General features: G+C 34.9%; 1 protein-coding gene across 3 annotated transcripts in view; it reads left to right on the top strand.

Moving 5' to 3' along the window:
• Positions 1-25,582, top strand: part of ANO5 (anoctamin 5) — a 122,619-nt gene that overhangs the window by 55,398 nt on the left and 41,639 nt on the right. For all 3 annotated transcript variants that reach the window (XM_053562420.1, XM_053562419.1, XM_053562421.1), the window contains 7 exons: positions 3,329-3,397; positions 4,373-4,657; positions 13,145-13,258; positions 14,499-14,614; positions 24,168-24,302; positions 24,666-24,771; positions 24,872-24,932. In XM_053562420.1, the coding sequence (XP_053418395.1) occupies positions 3,329-3,397; positions 4,373-4,657; positions 13,145-13,258; positions 14,499-14,614; positions 24,168-24,302; positions 24,666-24,771; positions 24,872-24,932 (886 nt within the window). The remainder of the gene's footprint in view (positions 1-3,328; positions 3,398-4,372; positions 4,658-13,144; positions 13,259-14,498; positions 14,615-24,167; positions 24,303-24,665; positions 24,772-24,871; positions 24,933-25,582) is intronic.

Genomic DNA, 25,582 nt, shown 5'->3' with positions numbered 1-25,582 from the left:
ACCTTCATTTACAACACCCAGCCATTTTTTTATAATTTTCGTAGAGATGGGGTTTCACTCTTGCTCAGGCTGCTCTTGAACTCCTGAGCTCAAGCGACTCTCCTGCCTCAGCCTCCCAGAGTTCTAGGATTACAGGTTTGAGACACCGCATCCGGCCTATTTTACAACATTTTTACTTCCCCTTATCTTACTCTTTCCAGTCTTTATCCACTTCAGTCTCATAGCTGATGATTGTAATGACTCTAATGTGTGTGTGTGGTGTGTGTGTGTGTGTGTATAATATACATGTAAATTTATATATGGATATATGGAGATATATAAATATATATATCACCAAGAGTGTCTTGCCCTCTCTTAATTATATTAACTTGACAAAACAACTTTAAACCTCCCCTACATGCCAGCACCCATGAAGAAAGACACGCGCACAGTTCACGGACTCATTTTACCTTTTATTTGTGCCCATGGACCTCAACTCGGACCTGTGCTGTCTAGAAGTTGTACTTTACTTTCATATTCTATCATCTCTCACTTTCCTAGATGACTGCTGTGTAACTTTTTTTCTTTCTTTAATACCTCCAATACTCCTCCCACCATCTCCAAGCTAGCTGACTGCTCTTGTGCTTTCCTGAGAAAATGGAAGTGCATAGAAGTGATAACGTGCACATTCCTTCCTGAGACCACAGCTAAACTCCTGACGCTTCTATTTAAAGCCTACTCCTCCATTTGTGCCCAGACTCTGTTTTTTCTTGAGTACTTTCCAGGGGGCGCTCAGGTCATCTTCAGCCTTAGGGATTCATTCATTAGAAAGACTCATGGGCCTAAGCACATAGCCATGCTCATGGCTGTGTTTTATTACAGTGAAATGATGTAAAGTAAAAGCAGCAAAAGGAAAAAGAGAAAAAAAAAAAAAAAAACTTGTGGGGCAAAGTCTAGAGAAAACTGAGAGCAAACTTATAAGAGTTCTCTCCTACTAAAGCCACCAAGAATATCCTGAATTTCTCCAGCAATGATGTGTGCCAGCACATATGAAGTGTTATCTATTGGGCAAACTCATTAAAATCTCAGTGTCTTATATTTTTACTAAGGGTTAGATATCTTGTCACATTTTGCCTACCACATATCAAAATTCCATACTCCCAGAAGAAAAGTAGATGTTCAGCATTAACTACACAGTTTGAGCAAACAGTTTAGGTAAAGTGAGCTACTCCTAACAGTTCTGAGAATGGTGAGAAACCCCCGGAAAGCCGAAGTCTTAGACACCAGAGCCAGACTTTCTACAGTTGCAGGCAGGCCTTTCTAGGGATGGCGTTTTCCTGCCTGCTATATTAAGTCTCTTCTGTATACCTCTTTAGGGATGTTGCTCCCATGATAACTTCTTCTTTCTCCTAAATGATACTTCATTCCATACTTTACTGGTCCATTTCTTTCAACAAACAAATAGGCTGTGGATTTTTCTGTATTAAAAAATAGCAAGTATGAAAACATTTTCATTCTAGTTTCCATACTAGTTGCTTTTAATTCATTAATTTATTTCTTAAATTCCTTACATCCTAGTCCTTTCAGACCTTCTCCCAACCTCTGTGTATAAACCCAATGGTCAAGTCTCAACCTTCCTCTTGCTAGACCTAGTAGCAGCATTTGACACCATTAATCATTCCCTTCTTTGTTGTGTATCTTCTTCACTTGACTTCCAGGACTCCACATTCTCTTAGTTTATTTTTTTTCCCCACTTATTTTACTAGTTGCTCCATCTCAATCTTTTATTCTCCCAGATCCCTTACTGTTTTAGTGCTTCATTGCACAGTTGTTAATCTTGTCTTTTCTTGGTTCACATGGATTTCCTTGATGATATCATTCTGTCTCACAGGTTTAAAATCATGTATTTTCTAAGTCCAAAGGAAACCTTTCCAGTTCATGCTTCTCTCCCACCTGTGCTGTTCTGCATCCCTTTTTGGAGACTTATAGACATGTCAGACTCAGCAGGTCTGAACCACCCCCAAAGGACTGATCCATCTACAAGTCTTCCCTAACTATAATTATTCATCCTACTTTTCAATAGTTGTAAAGGATGCAACTTACAACACATTGTAAATGGTCCTGGTCAATTGCTTTTCAACATATATCTATAGAAAATAAATACCATGGAAATTTGATACCCAGCAACATTCATTTCTAAAAAATATATGAAAAAGCCCATTTTTAACAGCTGAAATTTTATATCATTTGTTTTTTCATTTGCCTAAAATTTCTCTTTGATTTTCCACAGATAATTTTTTCCTGGTATAACTTCTGTGTTATTCTTTGGAGTCTTTCGTTGTTTGTGTAGTCATAACTTTACTACAACAAATATGTGATAGTGATTGAGATGTTTTTTATTAACTTTAACCATAACACTCTAAACTTTAAAAGTATCCTTTGGAATTGAATTGTTTTTATAATGATACATTTTCATAGTTGTTGATGCATCATGAATCTATTGCAAAATTTGACAAGTAATTATCAAACATAAACAATGAAATCATCATAAATACATCAATTTGTACCAGAATGTTTATTGCAGCCCACTTCATAATTGCTAAATCATGGAAAAAGCCCAAGTGCCCGTCGATCCATGAATGGATTAATAAATTGTGGTATATGTACACCATGGAATATTATGCAGCCTTAAAGAAAGATGGAGACTTTACCTCTTTCATGTTTACATGGATGGAGCTGGAACATATTCTTCTTAGTAAAGTATCTCAAGAATGGAAGAAAAAGTATCCAATGTACTCAGCCCTACTATGAAACTAATTTATGGCTTTCACATGAAAGCTATAACCCAGTTATAACCCAAGAATAGGGGGAAGGGGGAAAAGGAGGGGAGGGATAGGGGAGGTGGGTGGAGGGAGGGTGATTGGTGGGATTACACCTGTGGTGCATCTTACAAGGGTATGTGTGAAACTTAGTAACTGTAGAATGTAAATGTCTTAACGCAATAACTAAGAAAATGCCAGGAAGGCTATGTTAACCAGTGTGATGAAAATGTGTCAAACGGTCTATAAAACCAGTGTATGGTGCCCCATGATCGCATTAATGTACACAGCTATGATTTAATAAAAAATAAATACATCAATTAATGAGATGGACAGAGGGTTTTTAAAGTTTTCTGTTTTTATGAATGAAAAAGAATTATTTCTAGGATGAGATAGTTCAGCTTCAATTATATTTCTCTTGCTTTTTTACGTATGTTAGTTTAAAGGAAAGTTGTTCAGATAAGTGTCTTATCACTGAGCAAATAAAACAGAAGTGTTCTACATAATTCTATTGATTCATTTTGCCATAGGAAAGAAGAAATGTGTTTGAACGAAATCTGAGAAAAACAGGTCTTGAGTTAGAAGTTGAAGATAAAAGGGTAAATGTAGTTGTCACTTTATATAAGAATCTTGTTTTTTGAAGTGTTATTTTCTTCTAATACGGCCTTTGACTGGATAGACTTTGTGTGTGGGGGTAATACAATAGCCCCTTTGGCTACAAATGAGTGTCCTCAGCACAGTGGGGCCTACAGTCATATAGATTAAGTAGATCAGTGTTCTGAATATGAGACGCTTAGTGGAACATGCGTATGCCATGTCTGTTCAGAAGGCAAAGAAAAAAAAGACATGGTCATTGTTTCATATCTGTCTCAGTTTGAAGGTTGCCTATAATCTGATAATTGTTAACCTTTTCTTTAAACCTTCTTTTTATTTACTGTTTTCTAGAATTTACTTGGGAAAATTATTTTTAAAGACCTATTTTAGGTCTGTCCAGGAAACATCTAAGAAGCTCTTGTTTTTATACTCTCTAGTTATTATTTCTCTAATTTTTACTGAACTAATAAATATATATTATACCACACAATCTATAATTTAAACATTCTCCTATGTAATGAACCTTTGTTACCTAAAGTTCTTCCTCTTTGTGTAGGCCACACCAAAGGAGCTGGGTAAGAAGAGTGAGTGCATCTTGGAGTTTGTATCCCTCACATAATCTAAACAAAATTCTTTGCTCATAGCTGGTCCCTAAAACTTAAGAGATTGCTCAGAACCACGTGTGTAACTGTGGATTTAGGGCTGAGTGTAGATTGACCCTGAAACATATTTTAAAATATATTCTCTGTCTCTGTGTGTCTCTTTGTTTCTATTTCTCTTTCTCTCTCTCACACACAAATATAAATAAAACATATAAGTGTATCTATATTTAAATGTAAGTATAAATATAGATCTGTTTTTTAAAATTTTCTTAAAGTCATGCTAAAAAAAATTAGATTTTGTAAATTTTGTTTTTTCCTTTCATTAGTGGAGTCATGGACTGATCTGGAACCTTTCTGTGATTTTGCTATTTTATGCAGGACTCTGAAGATGGAAGAACTTATTTTGTCAAGATTCATGCCCCTTGGGAGGTATTAGTTACTTATGCTGAAGTGTTAGGAATCAAAATGCCCGTTAAGGAAAGTGATATTCCTCGAGCCGAGTGGACTCCCATAAGCTATATGCTTGGGGCTGTGAGACTCCCACCAAATGTGAAGTTTCCTCACCCTGAATATTTCACTGTCCAGTTCAGCAGACATCGGCAGGAGCTCTTCCTCATTGATGATCCAGCAAGCTTCTTTCCATCCTCAGCAAGGAACAGAATTGTAGGTAGAGAAGACCTGTGGGTACAGCCCTTCCGTTATGGGATGTGTGCCCATGCGTGCTTTCATATGTGTGCAAGGTCCAATATTATGTCTGCAAGGGGGTTTCTGTGTAAGATATAAGCAGGTGGTACTGGGCAGGTTTGACTGTCTGTTTGAACCACTTACGTCTGTTAACCTCTCTAACTTTCAAACTGTTGTTTAAAAATGAGTGGTTGACAGTGTGGGTGCAATGAAAAAAAAAAAGGCATCATGCAATCCCAGCAAAAGCACTGAATTGAAATCCAGAGGACTTTGATTTCATAAGATTCTTGTAAATAGTTCCATAATCTTAGAGTTTGGTTTTAGAAATTTGGTGCATAGTAGAGGGAATACTGTTCCAAATGAAATGGAATGTGTTAATATCTGTATACATGGATAGAATTTGAGACAGCTCACAATTTTTTTTGTTCATGTAAAACTATTTTCAGCTTGTGAATAATTTTGTTTGCTCTCCATTTGAAGTCCTAGGATCTTTCAGTTTCCCATTAAAAACCTCTCTCCTAAAAGATCATAGTTTCTGTGCCACTGTTTCTTTGTGCTTATATAGAAACGATTTCCACTTCCTGGGTTACCCTGAGAATTAAATTAGTAAAGATGTGAAAGTCTTTGAACAGTGGTTCACATACACCACATGTTCAGCAATGTTAGATATTATCATTATTGATCTGACTTCAGAGGGAAAAAAAATGTAGGTTCTGTGTTGCTCTTACATTTTCTATTTGTTACTTATTTTTTTAATTTATGATTGACACCTAATAATTATATATGTATTTATATTTGTGATGTTTCAATACATGTATACGTGTACAATTATAAAATCAAGATAATTAGCATATCCATCACTTTAAACATCTATCATTTCTTTGAGGTAACATTCAAAAGCCTCCCTTCTAGTTATTTTGAAATATACTCTATTGTTAACTGTAGTCATCCTCCTATGCAGTAGGACGTCAGAAGTTATTCCTCCTACCTAACTGTAACTTTGTACCTGTGGATGAATTTCTCCCCATGCCCCCCAAGCCTTCCTCATCCTCTAGTAACCTCTACCTCTACTTCCAGGAGAAGTAAAGTTTTTAGATTCCACAGATGAGTGAGATCATGTGGTATTTATCTTTCTATGTCTGCAATCCATCTGCATTGTAAATACCAGCATTTTATTCTTTATAGGGTTGAATAGTATTCCATTCTATGCTTACATCATGGTTTCTTTTCTTATACATCCTTTGGTGGACATTCAGATTGCTCCCATATTTTGGCTATTGTGAATAGTGCTGCAGTAAACAGCAGTGCAGGTTTCTCTTCAAAATACTCATTTCATTTCCATTGGATATATGTAGTATACCCGGTAGTACTGGTCGCTAGATCATATGATAGTTCTGTTGTTAATAGTTTGAAGAACTTTCATACCGTTTTTCAGAATGGCTATTTTAATTTGCATTCTCACCAACAGCATCTACAGGCTCCCTTTATTCCACATCCTCACAAACACATATTATCTTAGTATTTTTTGATTGTGACCATTCTAATTAGAGCGAGGTGATATCTCATTATAGTTTGATTTGCATTACCCCAATGACATTTAAATCCCCAAAAAAATGTATTTGAAAAATTGCTGAACATCACTAATCACCAGGGGAACGCTGTTATTAATTTAATCACCAGTGTGCCAGCAATCACAGGACCCTTTACCTTGAGATTTTTTTGCTCTCTTTTCCTGAGGACCTGCAGGCCTGATTCCATTTTTTCCTAGTTCCTAAATAAATGTTTTAAAAATTCATTGGAAAGAATTAAACTAAGTTTAATTCCTAAAATTTAGGTATGAAATATGATTCCATACACTAAAAATCATCTTGATGTTATTGGGAATAAACACTTACAAAAAACCTAAAAGGAAACCTTTAAGGGAACCAGAGGAGATGGTTTCAAGTCATCTTTCTTTAAAACTACAGTGTACTTTCTAAACATTTTATATAATGTCTCTTAAGACAGAGATAATGAATGCTATAATGGCCCCATTGTGAAAATCAAAGGATAGAATGTATGTGGAAACTGTAAAGTACTTTAGAGATACTTGTTACATCAAGAAGTTGCTAATAAAAGTGCAGTGAACTCAGGAACTATTAATAATTAGGAACTTGCTGAGGAATAGACAAGTCAGTATTCATTTCCTTTGTTTTTGAGCCAATACCTTAGACTAATTCAGCATTAAAACACAATTTCCCTTCCTTTGAAGTAGAGCAAAACTAATTTGACTATACTGAGGAAGTTATTTGGCATATTCATGTAGGAAAAGTCCCGTCCCTTCCTGCCTTCTTATCCTTATCCCAAACACTAGAGTGTATGTGTGCACAAATGAGCAGTATTCCAAGAGCATCTGGCATTAATATAGAAGCTCGTATTTTTAGCCGGGCGTTGTGGCAGGCGCCTGTAGTCCCAGCTACTCGGGAGGCTGAGGCAGGAGAATTGCTGAAGCCCAGGAGTTGGAGGTTGCTGTGAGCTGTGTGATGCCATGGCACTCTACTGAGGGCCATAAAGTGAGACTCTGTCTCTACAAAAAAAAAAAAAAAAAAAAAAAGAAGCTCGTATTTTCAAAACATCTCACAACCATCAAGACATCTTAGCCTTTAAAAAACTTTATTAAAATTGTAATACTACATATACACCAATAACAAAAGATGAATATAAGCCATGTTGAGCACCTCTTGTAATTGCGGAAGTCAAATGTGAGTTGAGTATTACAAATTTAATGTAGTTTTTTTTATTTCTTAAAATGGATATACATTTTTCGCACCCTCTGCATATGTGTATATATAGAGATATTTAGATTTATATATGTGTATACGACAGATGTATATGTCCAGACTTTTTTAACATGAAAAAAATCTTCAATTTATCCAGCTGTGTAGATGGAAATGCTCACACTTTCAATATGAGATTTAAAGTGCACGTATGACCAAAATTTTCTATGTGTATAGAAAGAGAAACAAATAGATATCTGGTGATTTTAATTACAAGGACCCTCCTGAGAACAGAGAATTGGTTCTTACTGCACGCTGAAGCCAAAGTTTCATCTATATGGGAACATTTTCCTTTGCACTGACAATGTCTAACATCAGGATTTATGTCAGTATCTTTCTGGCTGAATAATGTTTCACAACTTATAAGTGGACTCCTTCCAAGCACAGTTGCTTTTTTTTTTTTGTGAGACACAGTCTCACTCTTGTCCCCCTGGGCAGAATGCCACGGCGTCAGTCTAGCTCACAGCAACCTCCAAGGCTTGGGCTCAAGCGATCCTCTGCCTCAGCTTCCCAAGTAGCTGGGACTACAGACGCCCACCACAATGCCTAACTAATTTTTTCTAATTTAGTAGAGACAGGATCTCATTCTTGCATAGGCTAGTCTCGAACTTCTGTGCTCGATCAATCCACCCACCTTGCCTCCCAGAGTGCTGGGATTACAAACATGAGCCACCTCTCCCAGCCCTGCAGTTGCTTTTTTGGTGGTGCTCATTACAAATTCTCTTCTCTTGAAGTTTTCAGAGTGTTCCAAAAGTTTCAGACCCAAATATCCATCTGCCTAGAAGTCATTTATATTTGTTCCTTTCAAAGGTATTCACACTTGATCTGTCTAAAGCCAAACTTTTTAGCTGCCATGTTCGTATGACCTCCTGAGCATCCCCACTAACAAACAGACTCAAATTGTCCAGACCTGGTCCCCTCACAGGCGTCCTCCTCTCATGAGCAGCACCTTGTTTCAAGCATCAGCAGGAAACCTGAGATTCCTTCATTCTTCCTTTACCACCGTGTTCAACCATTACGAGGTTCCATCAGCTTCATCCCTAAATATCTTTTCAATCTTGGCCGTTTCTATCTTCATCTTTCTCATTACCAAAGTGTTGAGTATGGCAGCTGTTATTCATGAGATCTAAAACAGTACTTTTTAATCCATTTCCCCACTTATACTTTTGCTACCCTCTAATGAATGCACCCAGAATGATCTTTGTAAAATCAGATCTGATTGGGTCACCCCCTTCAAAACCTCACTATTACTCCTGTTTTACAGGTCAGATTTCTTAGTGTGGCTGAGAAATACATGATTTCATGATTTTTATTTTTTAATAAAATAAAATATTTTGATTTTAATTTTTTAAGTGTCCATCTCCATCCTTGACTCACCATTGTATCCACAGTGCCCAGTACCTGATGTGCATAAGTATTTTTAAGTAATGAGTAAAGGAAGTAATTAATAAGATGTAAATTATTTCTTTTTTTGTTTTTTTTTTTTGCAGTTTTCGGCCAGGGCTGGGTTTGAACCTGCTACCTCTGGCATATGGGGCTAGTGCCCTACTCCTTTGAGCCACAGGTGCCACCGGATGCAAATTATTTCTTCACAGCATTTTATTTTATTCGAAAGTAAATTTAATGGTTAATGTGAGGGTACAATCAGGTCAAAATATTTGATTTTGTTATTTAGAGTCCCTCTTGCATTTATGTTCCACACACAAAAAGTGTGCCAAACATACATCGTTTTATATTAAAAGCATTTTCCAGGGCAGTGCCTGTGGCTCAAGGAATAGGGCATCGGCCCTATATACCAGGGGTGGCAGGATCGAGCCGGGCCCCAGCCAAAAATTGCAAAAAAAAAAATAATAAACAATAATAATAATAATAAATAAAATAAAATGAAAGCATTTTCCATTGCTTTAATATAATCTCTATGGCCATTACCTTGTTACATTTTTTGAATTGTACATGTAAGGCACAATTTCATCCTGGTTGTAAAAGCACCAAACATTGGGCTAGGCTAGGGGTGGTGACTCACCCCTGTAATCCCAGAATTTTTTAGAGGCTCAATAGCAGCCTCAGACTCCCTGTTTCTACCAAAAAATAGAAAACATTATCAGGCTGCAGTGGCATGTGCCTGCAGCTACTCAGACTGAAGCAGGAAGATCCCTCGAGCCCAGGTGTTCGAGGTTGTAGTGAGTTTCGATTGTATTGCTGCCCTCCAATCTGGGCAACAGAACGAGACCCCCATCTCTAAAGCTGTATATAACATAACATGAAGAGATTCCTTACATAAATATTTATTTTACTTGTTTTATAAGTTGAAAACACTCTTAACAGTTTATGGTATATTCTTCCACATCCTTTTCTGGTAGTATATATTAATCTACCTGTTCATTTTAATGGTTGCTTAATAATCCATAGTATGTATACCATCACTTCATTACACATTTTCACTTCTGATCACGATTGAGGTTTTATTCAACTTTTCTGGTATTACAAATAGATATGTGTACCACATATAATACACGTCTAAAATATGTATATGACACCATCACTCTTTACTAAAAGATGTATCATTAATTTAAGGGTCCTAGTAACAACATATGAGTACTCGGTTTTCACATATTTTTCTGAACAACAAAAATTATCCATCTTTTTTTCTTTTTTAATTGAGTAATAACATAGAGGTGAGTCCACAAGTCCTAATTATTAATATTACAAAACACAGCCATGTGACCATCACCAAGATCCAAAGAGAAAACATTCCTACATTCCTAGCTATTATTCCCTTTCTCCTCAGCACAGGGAGACTAAATTTGAAGAGCAGAGATTAGTTTGCTTTGTTTTTAAGATTTATAAAAATAGAATCATAGAGTATTTGTTCTTTTGATTCTAGCTTCTTAACTCAACATTTATTTGGACAATCAGTATTGCTTTTGTATGAGCTCTTGTGTGAACTTTTAAAATTAATTTTTATTAATTTCTATGTAAATTTCTTTTTTTGCATGTCATGTTTTTAATGTTTATTTCTCTACTATAAACAAGATGGGTCTCTTTGTATATGTTTATTGACCATTTAGATAATGCAGTTTATGCCTGCTACAGTTCCTGGCTTATTTTCAAGTAGGTCTTCCTCTATGGATGTGTAGGAACCGGTTATATATTCTTTCTATAAGTCTTTTATTTATTATGTATTTTACCGGTCTTTTCTTAATTTATGCTATTTTTCTTTCAATGGTTCCTTTTGATAAGTATATGCTATTAACTTTCATGCAGTTCACTTTCTTAAGCTTTTATAATTATAAATAATGCTCTTAATCTATTACTGTAACCAACATAATGAAGTTAATTTCCTACGTTAGCTTCTAAAAGTTGTAGTACTTTACTTTTTACATTGAGCACTATTATCTACCTGGAATTAATTTTGTGCATGTTATAAGATGTAGGTTAATTTTTTTTTAACCTATGTATAGTCAGTCAGCTTACATTGATTTTTGAAAACATTCAACTTTTAATACTGTTTTATAATGCTACTTTTGTCATAAACCAAGTATCTGGATACATAGAATTCACAGGTCTACTTCTGGACTCTGCTCTGCTCATTTGATCTTTTTGTCTATTTTTGTGTCATTATTGGCAATGTCGAACTTTACTTGAGTTTTGTAGTCCTGGAAAACAGGAGCAGTTAAAGAAATTTCTCACATTTTTCCTAGGAAACTGCTTATTGCAAAGAATTACACTTTCTCATATTACTTAGATAATAATAACACTCATAAAAACCCCTTCCCACCAGTTGGACTTGACAGCTTATCCTGAATTCACCTGATACTTGAGGTTTTCATCTATGATAGTTAACTCCATTTATACAAAAAAAAAATAAATAAATAAAATAAAACTTGTCATATTTCTATGTCAAGAGGTGGTTACAACTTGCAGCCAAATGTCTAAGCTAAATTTCCTCAGAAACTGGGAAATAGCTTTGCTGTCTTTCTTGATATTTCCATTTAAAAGAATTTGGGGAAAAAAACTTAAGAAAGATGTTCCTGGTTTGTAAAACTGGCAAGGGGCTTATTTAGCTTTAAAAAGATTTACGCTGTACACACTATATCTCCAAGAGATAGAAAAAAATTTACAAGCACTCTAAGAAAAGGGAGGTGAGGCAAGTCTCTTTCCCTTCTGCACCATGGAAAAGTCAGGTCTTTTAGCTCTACTTTTCCCTTGCAATTCTCGCATTTGTTATTAGTAGCAGACATACTCTCTCCCAATTCTTATTTTCTGTTTAATAGATGATTAAACTGTTCGTTCCCATTGAGCCATTGAGCCATCAGAACAAAGTAGTTGTTAGCTTACTTGATCACGTACAACGGCTTCCTCCTTAACACAAAGAAAAATAATCTCTGAAACTTGTTTACTTACTTTTCTGCCTGATTTTTGCATATCTCCTGATGGAGACATTCTTCCTGTTTCAAAATTTCTTTCTCCCTCTAGCAATAATCTAGCAATAATCTTTTCAAAGAAAGTCTTTTCTTGTCTAAAACCAGGTTTGCTTCTATTTGACAATACCACACTTTACTTATGATTGTAGTTTTGTAATATGTCTTAATGACTGTAGGGTAAATTTTTCTACTTTGTGAACACCCCAAGACAGAGTTCTGGTTTTGGGTGAATCTTTCCTAGGTAAATAATCCCCAAAAAGTAAAATAGTTAATATTTCTCACATTCTTTGTAAAACTTGAAACTACCTTGCATAAATTAGGATTTATTTACCAAGATGAAAATCTCTCACATTTTTAAGCTATCCTTAAAACGAATGACCAGGTGAGAGAATAATGATTCAAGGCAGCAACTATTCCAATCAGCAACTCCTTCTTATAAAATGTATAAGAATGGGAGAGGTGTGGATCTATCTAAAACAACGATAAAAATACCAAATTCAACAATGCTGAAAAGTTGCTGGAGGACAAAAAGGAGATGAAATTGAAGAGCAACGGATACCAAAACCCAAATTATATGCAGGACAAAACTGATAGAAAGATATGAGCGATTGCCAAGATTGTGGAGATAAAATATTAAGTCAATAAGTTCAGATATTAGGAAAAGGCCTTTAAAATTGTGAGAATGATCAATCAAAGAAATATTCATGAGATCTTGGCTACTTATCAGTTCCTCCAACGGAACTGTTTGCAGTGATAGTAGAGTCCAAGTTGAAGTCCTGAGATAGTAGGAATCTGGCACAAGGGACTCAGAGAGGAAAAGAGAAGCCAAATTAACACAAACTCTGCATCATCCCACTTTTTTTTTAATTGTTTTTTTTTTACAATTTTTTTATTGGCTCATAACTGTGTACATTACTACATTTATGGGGTACAATGTGCTGACTCCACATACAATCCAGAATGTTCACATCAAACCGGTCAACATATCATTCACCTCACTTATTCAATTGTTGTGTTTAGACATTTATACTTGACTGTTAATATATTTAACATGTACACTTGCAATATACACGTCTACTCCCACACAACACAAGAGGCTTTGGTCTATAATCAGAACCTGTATCAACATTCAGACAGAGTGGACATTGCTAAATTGTGATTGAAAGAGAAATGTAGAAACATAAAGCCTGCAACGTGCTAATGTCTCTTTGTACTTATTTTTGTAGGTATACTACATTCTCTCAAGGTGTCCTTTCGGCATAGAGGATGGGAAGAAAAAGTTTGGGATTGAGAGACTACTAAACTCTAACACTTACTCAGCAGCCTACCCACTCCACGATGTGAGTATAAGCTTGATTTTCAAATACTGATTCCATTTTCTCTCTCCCATGTTCGAAGGTTGCCTTATTAGAAGAGAGGATCTTTCCACTTGTTTCCCTTTTTATTACAAATTGCTTAACTCTCTTGTGACAGGAAATCCCCAAAGACTCCCTGGTTCCAAGCTGATAACTTTACCAGCTAGCCTTTCAGTGAAGTCCTTCAGGCTCACCAGAAATTCAGTATTACCGAGATGTCATTGGTGATAATCATAACTGAATGTTAATTTTGCCTTTTTCTTTCTTTTCTTCTGAAGACAAGTTTAGGTACTGGATTTTTTTTCTTTTGTGCTTTACGGAATCAATTTTACAATATAACCTGTGTACAAGCTGTTCTTTCCTTTTTAAAGATTTTATTCCTCGAGTTCGGTAGGATTAGCTACAGATGCAGAAAAATTGTAGAAAATGGATGATATACAATTTTACATGCTACCATTTAGAGCTCTTCTTATGTGCTAAATTGTAAACTGGACAGTCATCTCGTGTTTTTAGCAGTTCATTTGTCTACACATTTTTTTAAAAGAATGTATTAAATGACCACTATGTATACAATACTTGGGTAGGCCATGAAGAGACATTATAAAGCCACTCAGCATTTAACAGTGGAGAAGGAATTTATGTCAGAAACAATACTGAAGCTCTTAAGTGCTAACGTGTGTTGTAATCTTATAAGTTCTTTGGGAAATCCTTATCAGTGAGGACAAGAATCTCTTCCAGTAATAGCGCTATGACTTTGGATCAATTACTTCATTTTGCTTGAGGTTTAATTTTTCCATCTATAAAATAAAATTGTCAGCTTATTCCTAAAACTCCTTGCCAGCTGTATAGGGATATGAATCTCTGAGCTGTGACGATTATGTTCGAATTTGAGTAGAGAAGAAAGGGCATTCTAGGTGACATGAACAGCTCAGTGAAAGCCTAAGTCTCACACCTTAATTTGTATTTTTAGATAAGTGGGTGTAAAAATTTAACAAATAAACCACTATTGTTACTTGCCCTTAATATTAAAAAAACCACTATTGTGATAGTTTATTAGAGGTTTTAGTAAATAATTTTACATCAATGGAATAGGAAATCTATATCTAAAAGTAAACGAGAGCATTAGCCTTGTTCACTTACAAAAGCTTGTTATAAATGCAACACTAATTTACTTCCCCGCATCTTCTGCTTTTCTGTTTTGCTCCCTCGTCTTGAATATCTGCAGGGCCAATATTGGAAGCCATCAGAACCTCCCAATCCTGTTAATGAAAGGTACATACTTCACCAGAATTGGGCTCGATTTTCCTTTTTTTACAAGGAGCAACCTTTAGATTTGATTAGGTAAGTTTCTTACACAGCATCAATTAAAACTTGATGATGTGATTTTTATTCACATGGCATTTTACTCTATTTTTTGGCTACTGTTTTTGTCCACTGCACTTCCCAGCTGTTTGGCTCCATCTCTACACTATAGCTTAGTAATTCATTTGGGAGCTGAATGTTTTTGCCAAAGTAGGTGAGAGATAATGGAGATAACACAGTGGTTAAGAGGCTGGGCCTGGGCATTAGCTGTGCTGGATTCAAACCTAAAGTCTGCCTGTTAAAATTGGTTAAGCTACTTAATCACCAAGAGGTTCATCTTTAAGATGGGAAGGACAAGTACCTTCCTTTTCAGGTTATTTGATAATGAATTCTAATCGACGTTATTTAACCATCTACAGATGTCTATCTACTAGAGTCTAGTATTTAGTGCTTAATACGTTATTGGCTTTGTTTTCTTCTGGACTCCAGAAATTTAAAAGAGAGGAGAAAGGTTGTATATGGAAGTTTGTGTGTTGATCTCAGAGCTGTGAAGATATTTGTTCTATGACCTAAATCTCCAAATAGTTTGATTTGTTAAGAAAGAGGATTGTGGTTGCAGGTTCTTGCTTTGAAACAAAATAGTAATACATACATATAGGGTGACTTTCTACTATGCTTTTGGTGAGGGAACAATCAGATTACAAATCTCTTGCTATTAAGATGCACCGCAGGTGTAATCCCATTAATCCCCCTCCCTCCACCTACCTCCCCCCTCCCTCCCCTCCCTTTCCCCCTTCTCCCTATTCTTAGGTTGTAACTGGGTTATAGCTTTCATGTGAAGGTCCTACATTAGTTTCATAATAAGAGTGAGTACATTGGGTACTTTTTCCAAGGGTATATGTGAATCCTAGTAAATGTGGAATGTAAAGGTCTTAGCAAAATAACTAAGAAAATGCCACGAAAGCTATGTTAACTAGTGTGATGAAAATGTGTCAAATGGTCTATGAACCAAGTGTATGGTGCCCCATGATCATACTAATGTACACAGCTATGATTTAATAAAAAAATAAATAAATATAATAAAAAAAATCTCTTGCTATTATAGACTGTGTTTTTTAAGTGGCTGTTTATGTTATTGCTATGTTTGCACAGTAACACAGCATCTATTTTAATGTAACCACCCAATCAATTGGCATGTTATTTCCACAGTTTTGTGTCAGGCAAATAAGAGGCAATATTCTAAAAAAATAAATAAAAGAAGGTGCACAACCAGTTTCTAAACTGGTGCTTTCTGTAAATGATTATATGAACTCTTTCTGGATTGACTATTTTAATTGTTTTGAACAATAGTAATTTAATTTTTTAAAGTTATAAAAATAGAACATTTATCAAAAACATTTCAAATAATAAAGAGATGTGAAATGTTTTAAGCGAAAATTCATCTCCACCTAAGTCCACAAAGATAACTTGTCTTTGGTAACATTGATTTAATTTTAATTTTATGTGTATATATTTAAAAAAACACATACACAAGTATGTTTGTTTCTCCTACAGCAGTGGTATCTTGGTCTTCTCTTCTGTGCTGACACTTTCTTTTTTCCGTAAATAGTGTATTATTTATATCATTCCCTGTGAATGGACAAAGATCTATCTCCTACTTTAAACAGAACACAGAATGCCTTATTGTGAACTTTTCATGATTCAATTATCGATCTTTCTATTGGAAAAACATTAGGCTGTACCAAAATTTTCAATCAGGGTTGCCAAGAACATCTGCAGACACTTTTCTCTTGCAGAATATTTCAATAGGTTATTTTCAAAGAAGCAAAGTTGTCGAGATGAAGGTTTGCACGTTTTACGTTGTTCAAAGTACACCGAATGTTTATTCACCTAACATTAGTTAACAATCTACAGATGTCTGTTTTGTAAGTATTCCCCAAAGGTTGGTTTTCATAGCCAACTTCTTTTTACAACAAAGGGAAAATTCAGATATTTCACAGGATAACAAGATGCAGCTTAAATCGAACAACTTAACACAAATGTTCGTTTTGTTATATAATCACTTTCCCATTATAGCAAGTTATACTACTTTTCCATTTCAGCAGTGAAATGCTTTTTACATAAATTAAATATTTTCAACAGGAAGTTTAATGTAAAGAATTGATATAAATTTTTTAACTAAGTGAAAAGGCAAAAAAGAAAGACTATGTTATCACAGAGGTAGCAAATGTAGCAAATATGCATTTTTTTCTCTTTCTTTTTTTTTTTTTTTCCTTTGAGACAGAGTCTCACTTTGTCACCCTTGGTAGACTGCCATGGCATCATTGCTCACAGCAACCTCAAACTATTGGGATCAAGTGATTCTCATGCCTCAGCCTCCTGAGTAGCTGGGACTACAGGCGCCCTCCACAACACCCAGCTATTTTTAGAGATGAGGTCTTGCTCTGGCTTAGGCTGGTCTTGAACCTGTGAGCTCAGGCAATCCACTCACCTCAGCCTCCCAGAGTGCTAGGATTACAGGCGCGAGCCACTGTGCCCAGCCAAGAGCCATTTTTTTCTAAGATTTCTTTATAGTGTTTATATAAGATCATATTTTTATTCTTAAGAAGATAGCGAAGTATTCTTAGGGGTAAATGACCACAGTATGTTCACCTTGCTTTCAAATGATTCAGAAAAATATGTTTTACATATGTATATATACATATGTACATAAGTGGAGATACACACACACACATATACATCTATGTGGGTCACTACAGAAGTTTTGAGACAGACTGTGATATGATATGTTCCACTATTTCCCTTCTAAGAAGCACAGTCCACAGACAGCATCCTTTCTGATTGATCTGTGAAAGTTCCAACTTGATCAGCTTATTGCTGTTGCTGGGAGGGCTTCAATTATTTCTGTCTGTGAAGATTTTACATTTGTTGATTTTTGTGTATTGCAAAACTTTCAGAATGACCCACGTGTATGTGTGTGGGTATGTATACATCCATGCGTACATAAACACGTACACAGAAAGAGAGAGTGCAAATGAAGCAACATGTTTACCTTTGAATGATTCTTGCAACTTTTTGTAAATTTTAATTATTTCCTAATAAAAACTTGAATGAATCAGAATCTCAGAAATATATCTATATATATTGAAAACTTGAATAAATGGGAATTTCAGAAATATATATCTATATCTCTATATATAGTCAATTAATTTTTAACAAATATGCTTACTAAGTAATGTGCTTAGTAGGTAGTGCATAGTCCTTTCAACAAATGATGCTGGAACAAATGGATCTCTATTTGCAAAAAAACATGAATTTTGATCCTTTCCTATATAAAATTTTAAATTAACTTGAAATGGATCCAAGAATTAGGTGTAAGAGCTAAAATTATAAAACATTTAGAAGAATATATAAGTGAAAACCTATGTGACATTGGGTTAAGCATAGACTTCTTAGATAATATGCAGAAAGCATAATTAAAAATAGGATAAACTTGGGGTGGTGCCTGTGGCTCAGAGGAATAAGGCACCGGCCCCATATGCCAGAGGTGGTGGGTTCAAACCCAGCCTTGGCCAGAAACTGCAAAAAAAAAAAAGGATAAATTTTACTTCATCAATATTGAAATATCTACTCTTTAAAAGGTACTGTTAGAAAAATAAAAACACAAACCACAGACTGGTAGAAAATATTTGCATCATACATACCAAAAAAGGATGTTTCTCCAGAACAGAGAAGGAACTCTTACAACTCTGTCTACTGAAACACAAAATAATTTAAAAATAGAAAGATTATAACAGATATTTCACTAAAGAATTATTGTTATGAATGGCCAACAAGTATATAAAAATTCCTAACATCATTATTCTAAAAGAATAGAAATTAAAATATTATTTAGATACCACAAAACACCTACTAGAATAGCTAAAATTAGAAAGACTGGCAGTAAGAAGTGCTGGCGGGATGCAGAGCTACCTGAAGTCTCAAACATTGCTGGTGAGACAGATTTTCACTATGTCATCCTTGGCAGAGTGCTGTGGCATCATAGCTCACAGCAACCTCAAACTCCTGAGTTTAAGCCATTATCTTGCCTCAGCCTCCCAATAGCTGTGACTACAGGTGTCAGCCACACCGTCCAGCTTTATTTTTTTTTTTTAGAGACAGAGTCTCACTTCATTGCCCTCAGTAGAGTGCTGTGTCATCACAGCTCACAGCAACCTCCAACTCCTGGGCTTAGGTGATTCTCTTGTCTCAGCCTCCCGAGCAGCTGGGACTACAGGTGCCTACCACAATGCCTGGATATTTTTGTTGTTGTTGTTGTTGTTGCAGTTTGGCCGGGGCCTGGTTCGAACCCTTGGTATATGGGGCCGGTGTCCTACCCACTGAACCTCAGGCACCACCCTGTGTGTTTTATTTCTTAAATGTTTTCTTGGACTGTAGTTTTGAGTATTAGCTCTTGTCTATTGTTTTGATTATTTCCTTTAGATTAAGTTATGTTATGCTATTTCGCTTTTTCTTAACTTCAATTTCTCTGTAACTCTTTTTAATTCTCTATCTCATTTTTATTCTTTTAACAGCTTTCCTGTTTTTCATATTGTCTTCATTCAATTTTTACTTAATTCTCTAATGACTCTCTCTTGAATCCCTGATAATTTCAGCATATTTCTGATATGATCTAATATAGTTTCTTATCTGCTCTATTTCTTTCTGGAGTTGAATTAATTTTCTCCTTCTTTTTTTTTTTCTGTTTTTCCCCATGACTTTTCTTAGTCTTTGTATTTCTGGTGTTTTCTTACATCCACAAATGTTTATCTCAGAGTATCTCATTCAGTTTGTAGTTTTTATTGCAAAATTTTTCAATTTCATATACTTTGGGGAGAATTTTTATTAGCTGAAATTATTTGTTCTGCATTTTCTGGTTTTGTTTTTATTTATTTATTTATTTTTGGTTTAGGGATGTGGTCGCGTTTCAAGTTGTGTTTAATTCATGGACAGAGTTTAGCACTAGAGCGCCCTCTTCTGGTACTTCTTTCCTCTTCCATGCAGTTTACAAATAATGCTGAGTAGTTGGCAAGAGCTATTCCTTTTGTTCCTATGACTAATTCTACCCTCTTATTTTCTCTTGTGTTTTTACTCCCACACCTCCAAGGAGTACCTTTCTTCTCTTTGTATCTGATTATTCCCCGGAAATACTGCTTCTCTTGAGTCTGCCATTTCCAGTGCTGCTCATTTTCTGATACTTTCTTACAAAAAAAAAAAAGCATAGTTTTTTTCTAGTGGTCGTTTTTTCTGTGCTTGTCTACGTTCTCCACGCTAGTTTACATTTCTCCCCTAGAATTTCTTAGCATTTCTTTATCCACTTTCTGTATCTCAGGTTAAAATTAGGCTGATATCTTTACCTGTAGGTAATTTAAAGTCATGATATTCTCTGTCGTGATACTGAAGACCTGTAATGGGTTTGGTGTTTTTTTCACCTTGTTGATTTTATGGCTTTTTTAAATGTTTAAGACTTGATAAAAGATAATATGTTTTTTAAAAGGAGTAATAATATATTCATAGGCACATAATCACAATTCAAACTTTCTTTTAGAATCTTTAATATTCTATCACTTTTATATCTGTAATTCTTATGATGTGAAAGATATGGTTTCCTTTGCTTTCCTGTTTAAATTTAATTTCACCCAGTGAGAATAGCCCTCATCACAAAGTACCAAAGCTGCAAATGCTGGCGTGGGTGTGGAAAGAAGGAAACACTTATACATTGTTGGTGGGATTGCATACTAACTAATACAACCTTTTTGGAAAGAAATGGGGAGAATCCTCAAAGATCTAAAAGTAGACCTTCCATTTTGCAATCCCATTACTAGGGATTTACCCAGAAGAAAATAATTTTATTAATTCACACATCTTATTTATTTATTTATTTATTTATTTTTATTTATTCATTTATTTATTTATTTTGGAAACAGGGTCTGACTATGTCGCCATGATATCACAGCATACAGCAACCTCAAACTCTTGGGCTCAAGTGATTCTCTTGCCTCAGCCTCCCAACTAGCTAGGACTACAGGCACCTGCCACAACACTGGGCTATTTTTTTGTTGCAGTTGTCATTGCTGTTTATTAGGCCCTGGCCGGGCTCAAACCTACCAGCTTCAGTGCATGTAGCGAGTGCCCTACTCACTGAGCCATGGGCACTGAGCCAATTCACACATCTTTAAATGAGAATTTATTAAACATGACTACATACCAGCAAAGGTAGTCAGAACATAGTTCCCTGACATGAATTTGCTCACAGCAACACATACAAATGCATAACAGAGTACAGTAGCACTCACAAAAGAACAAAGCACAGAGGAAAAAGCCCCTACCTGTATGACAACCTCAGGAACAGCTTAACAGGGCTCATTCTTGGACTGTGGCTTGAAAAATATGTAGCAAGGTGCTAGGTAAACAAGTTAGGTAAAAACATCCCAGGTGGAGAGAATAAATACAGAACACTGGGCTAAAGAGCACAGTGCATTTCATTTTCATATGGGGGTGTCAGTCAGCAAAGAAGATTTGAATACTGACCCATCAAAATCATGAAGAGCTATGCTATGGGGAAAGAATGAAATCTCTGGAGAAAAAGGATATTGGTAATTTTTTCCTTTAGAAACATCACTTTACTGAAAACAAAGAAGACAGTTTATTTTAGAGGGATCTAAGACTGAACTCAGAGAAGTAAGGAGGCTGTTAAAACTGCCCAGCAAGAAATATTGAGGGTCTCATCCAAGACACTGGTAACAAGAAGCGAAGAATACTATGGGCTAGACAAAGGGTTTTATTGCAGAATTTATTAGACCTAATGGATTACTGGATATGGAGGGTAAAAATAAAAGACAAGATAATGGGGTACCTAGGAAGAGATTTAGAATATAGAAATCTGAATTCCTAGATTTCACATTTCCTGTTATCTCTATACCAAATTTTGCTTTCTGTCTAAATATTTGTAAGTGGTTTTTCTGCCTTTGGGCACTGATCATTTTTTTTTTTTTTTAGATAATATATATTGGGGGAAAGTGAGAATATTAAAGTTGCTATTAAGGCATACCAATCTTTAATTATACGTGCTCTATCAGCTCTATTGTTTTTTTTCTGTCAATATAATAACACCGTCTATTGATATATTGCCACATACTAAATAGTTTAGAATTTTTGTCGCAGTTGTCATTGACAGTGTTAGTACAATGTCATGGTAATCTGATACTAAGCTATGTTTCTCAGATGTCTATGTATTCACTGTAAAATTGAATCCCTTTACAACAAATATTAACATTTGTTCATTCATTACTCAACACTGTATTCGTTTTAATTCTATTACCCTTTTTATTATTTATTACGTCTCAGGCTGAATGTCCTATAAATACAAAAATTGACCAATTCTTTCATACAATATCTCACAACCAATATTCCGAATCTCTCTTACCTATCAGATACTATGTTACCTGGTGTACTGCCACACATCAGTTGAAAATTTGGTAAATAAAATGGACAGGTTAAGAATTATACCAGAGATATATGACACATTTTTTTCTAAAAAAATAATACTCAAAAGAAGGCTATCCTTGTATTTGAGTCTTCATAGTATCTAATTAAATTTCTCTTATTTGCTTTGTTATGAATAAGATAGCTTAGTTTTAAACTTAAATGTTAGTTCAATGAATATGTACAATTTTACTATAATACAAATCTAAGCTATGTCATTTATTTTCTACACTCCTAAAATATACTTTAGTTGTTGATCTGGCACTATTAAATACACAAATCCAAAGTTTAGTAAAATAATTTCTACATTTCCACCTATTGTAAATGTTTGTCTGATTTTGTTTAATAAGTGCTAAGCAATTTCTCTTTTTGAGAATTTTTTTAAATTTATTTTTATTGTTAAATCATAGCTGTGTACATTAGTGAAATCAAGGGGTACAATGTGCTGCTTTCATATACAATCTGAAACTTTTTGAGAATATTTTAATAGCAGTTATAGATCTAGAGTTCTTGAGAGCTGTGTTTTAATTCTCACAAAATAAAATTATTCAAATTTGAAATAGAGAAAAAAGTAGTCCTCTAAAATAAAGTTGGCAAAATATCCAACTTTCTTAGGAATTTCTGAAGAATTTTTAAGTCTATAACATTAATAGTGATCTTATACCACCTTCTAAGAATTATTGATTCCATAATGTTTGCAACATCAAATGGAAATAGACATGATGAAAAGTAAATTCCTCCAAATAAAATATTTTTATAGTTTCTTATTTTGATGTTATGTAGTTTTGTAGTACTTGCCATATATTTTTCAGTAAAAAGCTAAAACAAAGCAAGTTTCATATGTAAGAAACTATGTAAATCTGAGGAAGTTGTGAATGCCAGATTAACAAGGGGATTTAATAGCATTATAATTTAATTTGAAGTTCATAGTTATTTTGAAAGCAAAATGAGAGAAGATAACAATGCAAACATTTTTATTATCATTGAAAATAATTTTAAAAGATAATGCAAGCAGAAAAATGGCTAGTTAATTAAGAGTAGCTTTGAATTCCAAAAAACAAGGGGGTCAATAAAGTAAATATTGAATATAAGAAATACATTTTAAAATCTTCCTATTGGGAAATGAAGTTTATAAACTTTATGTTACAAGTTGCCTTTCTTTGAGCATATGTAGAAATTGCAATTTAATATTAAGTGCTTTTATAGAATTGTACAACATATTCTTAGAACCTCCAAAGGGTCACATCTATGTGGCTAGGAACTATAGAAAGGATCATAGATTCAGTGAGATGGATTCTGTCTACGTGAATGAAAAGGAGGATTAGTCCTGTTAAATAATGATAATAAAACCTAGTTTTCAGAGGTAGAGAAAACTATATGTTCTGGGTCCTAAATGGAGACTCTGTTGTTTTAAAAAAGAAAAAAAAATAGTTATGAAACTTGAAAATTGATGCCAAGTAATATCACAACTCTCCAAAAGTAAGATCTGAGATTCTACTTCATAGAATTTTTGTTAGTCATTTTTTTCGCTCCTTGGATTGCTACCTGTGTCCTAATTCCTTAAACATCCATTAGAAATTCGAATTTGGAAATTGATACCTATAGTGAGTGTGGCCAGAGTTCTTTCCTTCAATTTTAGGAAAGAGAGAGAAAGTGAAAGCCCACACAGATGATGCCTGTGATTTTGGCGTGTTAATTGCTAGAAAAGTTACACTGCAGAATGTTTTACAGTTTGTTCACAAAAACATTTAAACTCTTCATAATGTAGAAGCTCTTCAAATCAACTTATTTAAAATAAAAATTTGAATTTCATTCCATTGGCTTCCTACATATATATTTTATCTCTTTTAATCTTTACACAAGCTTTACACCATGGAATAAGTATTACCCTGTGTTTTATGATGTGGAAACTAAGCTTAGCGAATTTAGTAACTTTACCAGAATGAACATAGCCTGAGCATAATGGGGTCAAAATGAGAACACGGGCCTGTCTGAATACAAAGCCACGGCTGTCTGGACGATAACATTTTTCCAACCTCTGATTGTATTTTTTTTCTCTCTTCCATAGGAATTATTATGGAGAAAAAATTGGCATCTATTTTGTTTTTCTTGGATTTTACACGGAAATGTTGTTCTTTGCAGCCATAGTTGGCTTAGCTTGTTTTATTTATGGTTTATTATCAATGAACGGTAACACAAACAGGTAAGTGCAACCGAGGTGGCCAAATAGAGGAAACGTATTGATCTTCTACTAACTGAAGCTAGTGCTGTTATTTCCCTGATTGCTTCAGAATGTTTCCCTGGAGCAGCAGGGGAACTGATGTTTTCAGAAAAGGCCTAGACGTAGCAGCTCTCTTTCATCTTGTGTTTTATGGGGAATCTGTTTTTAATGATGAGACGGTAAAGATTCGGTCTCTCAAAGCATGATTTGCTACAGAAATGACTGCTTCATTGCTCCGTCTGTCATATGTAAGAAACTATGTGAACAGTTGCTCTAATGAGAACAGCTTAGAGTTTCACCCAAACACCTATCACTTTTATGATAACTTGGCTGTTCCTCCTGCAGCATGGAAATCTGTGACCCTCAGATTGGAGGTCAGATGATCATGTGTCCACTCTGTGACCTAGTGTGTGATTATTGGAGACTAAATAGTACTTGTTTAGCTTCAAAGGTATGTAGATACTGGGGTGTGTTGAAAAACTTGGAATTTCTCTCCTTTTTTATTGCATTTCATACTAACTGACTTTGTGATGTTACTGTTGTTTTTACAGATCTCCCATTTGTTTGATAATGAATCAACAGTGTTCTTTGCAGTATTCATGGGAGTTTGGGGTGAGTATGTACTTCCAAAAAAAAACTTTCTCCATATCAATGTGTTATATGGCCCATCCATATAACATATGCAGATGGCATATGTTATATAAAGAAGGTGCTTATAGACCATTGCATCTTGCTAATATCAGTACACTGATGGCATCCACATTAGTGGCCCTTGGTTCTTGATCCAAACATCTGCTCATTTATTTAAGAGACAATATAATTTTTGAAACATCAAATTTATTCATTTCCCACTGTCTCCTAGAGCCATGGTAAAAGCAAGACCAGTAAGGGCTCAATTCAGGAGAAACTAAACATAGATACTTGATGGCTTGGAGATAGTGAATCACGTATCCAAATGGGAACAAATATCGACAAGTTGAAAACACATACCAGAACTCTGAGTCTAAATTCTGTGTGTCTTGTTCTAGTTTTAGCTCTCACTTTCATTTGTTAAAAATCTTCCATATAAAACGGAGCGCCTTTTAACTTTGGAAATATCCCACCCCATACTTCAGCCATTTCATTTGGGAAATCGAAGTCTCATGAAGTTGTTCCTCTCATCAGTGAGGATAATATTTTCTGTAAGAATAACTCTGCAAGAGGGGACCCAAAGAATGGACTAAACTCTATCCCCAAACTTAGGGTTCTTAGAGAAAAATAGA

The sequence above is a fragment of the Nycticebus coucang genome, chromosome 14 (assembly GCF_027406575.1).
Source record: "Nycticebus coucang isolate mNycCou1 chromosome 14, mNycCou1.pri, whole genome shotgun sequence".
NCBI classification, from domain to species: domain Eukaryota; kingdom Metazoa; phylum Chordata; class Mammalia; order Primates; family Lorisidae; genus Nycticebus; species Nycticebus coucang.
This window is presented reverse-complemented; position numbering and strand designations above follow the sequence as displayed.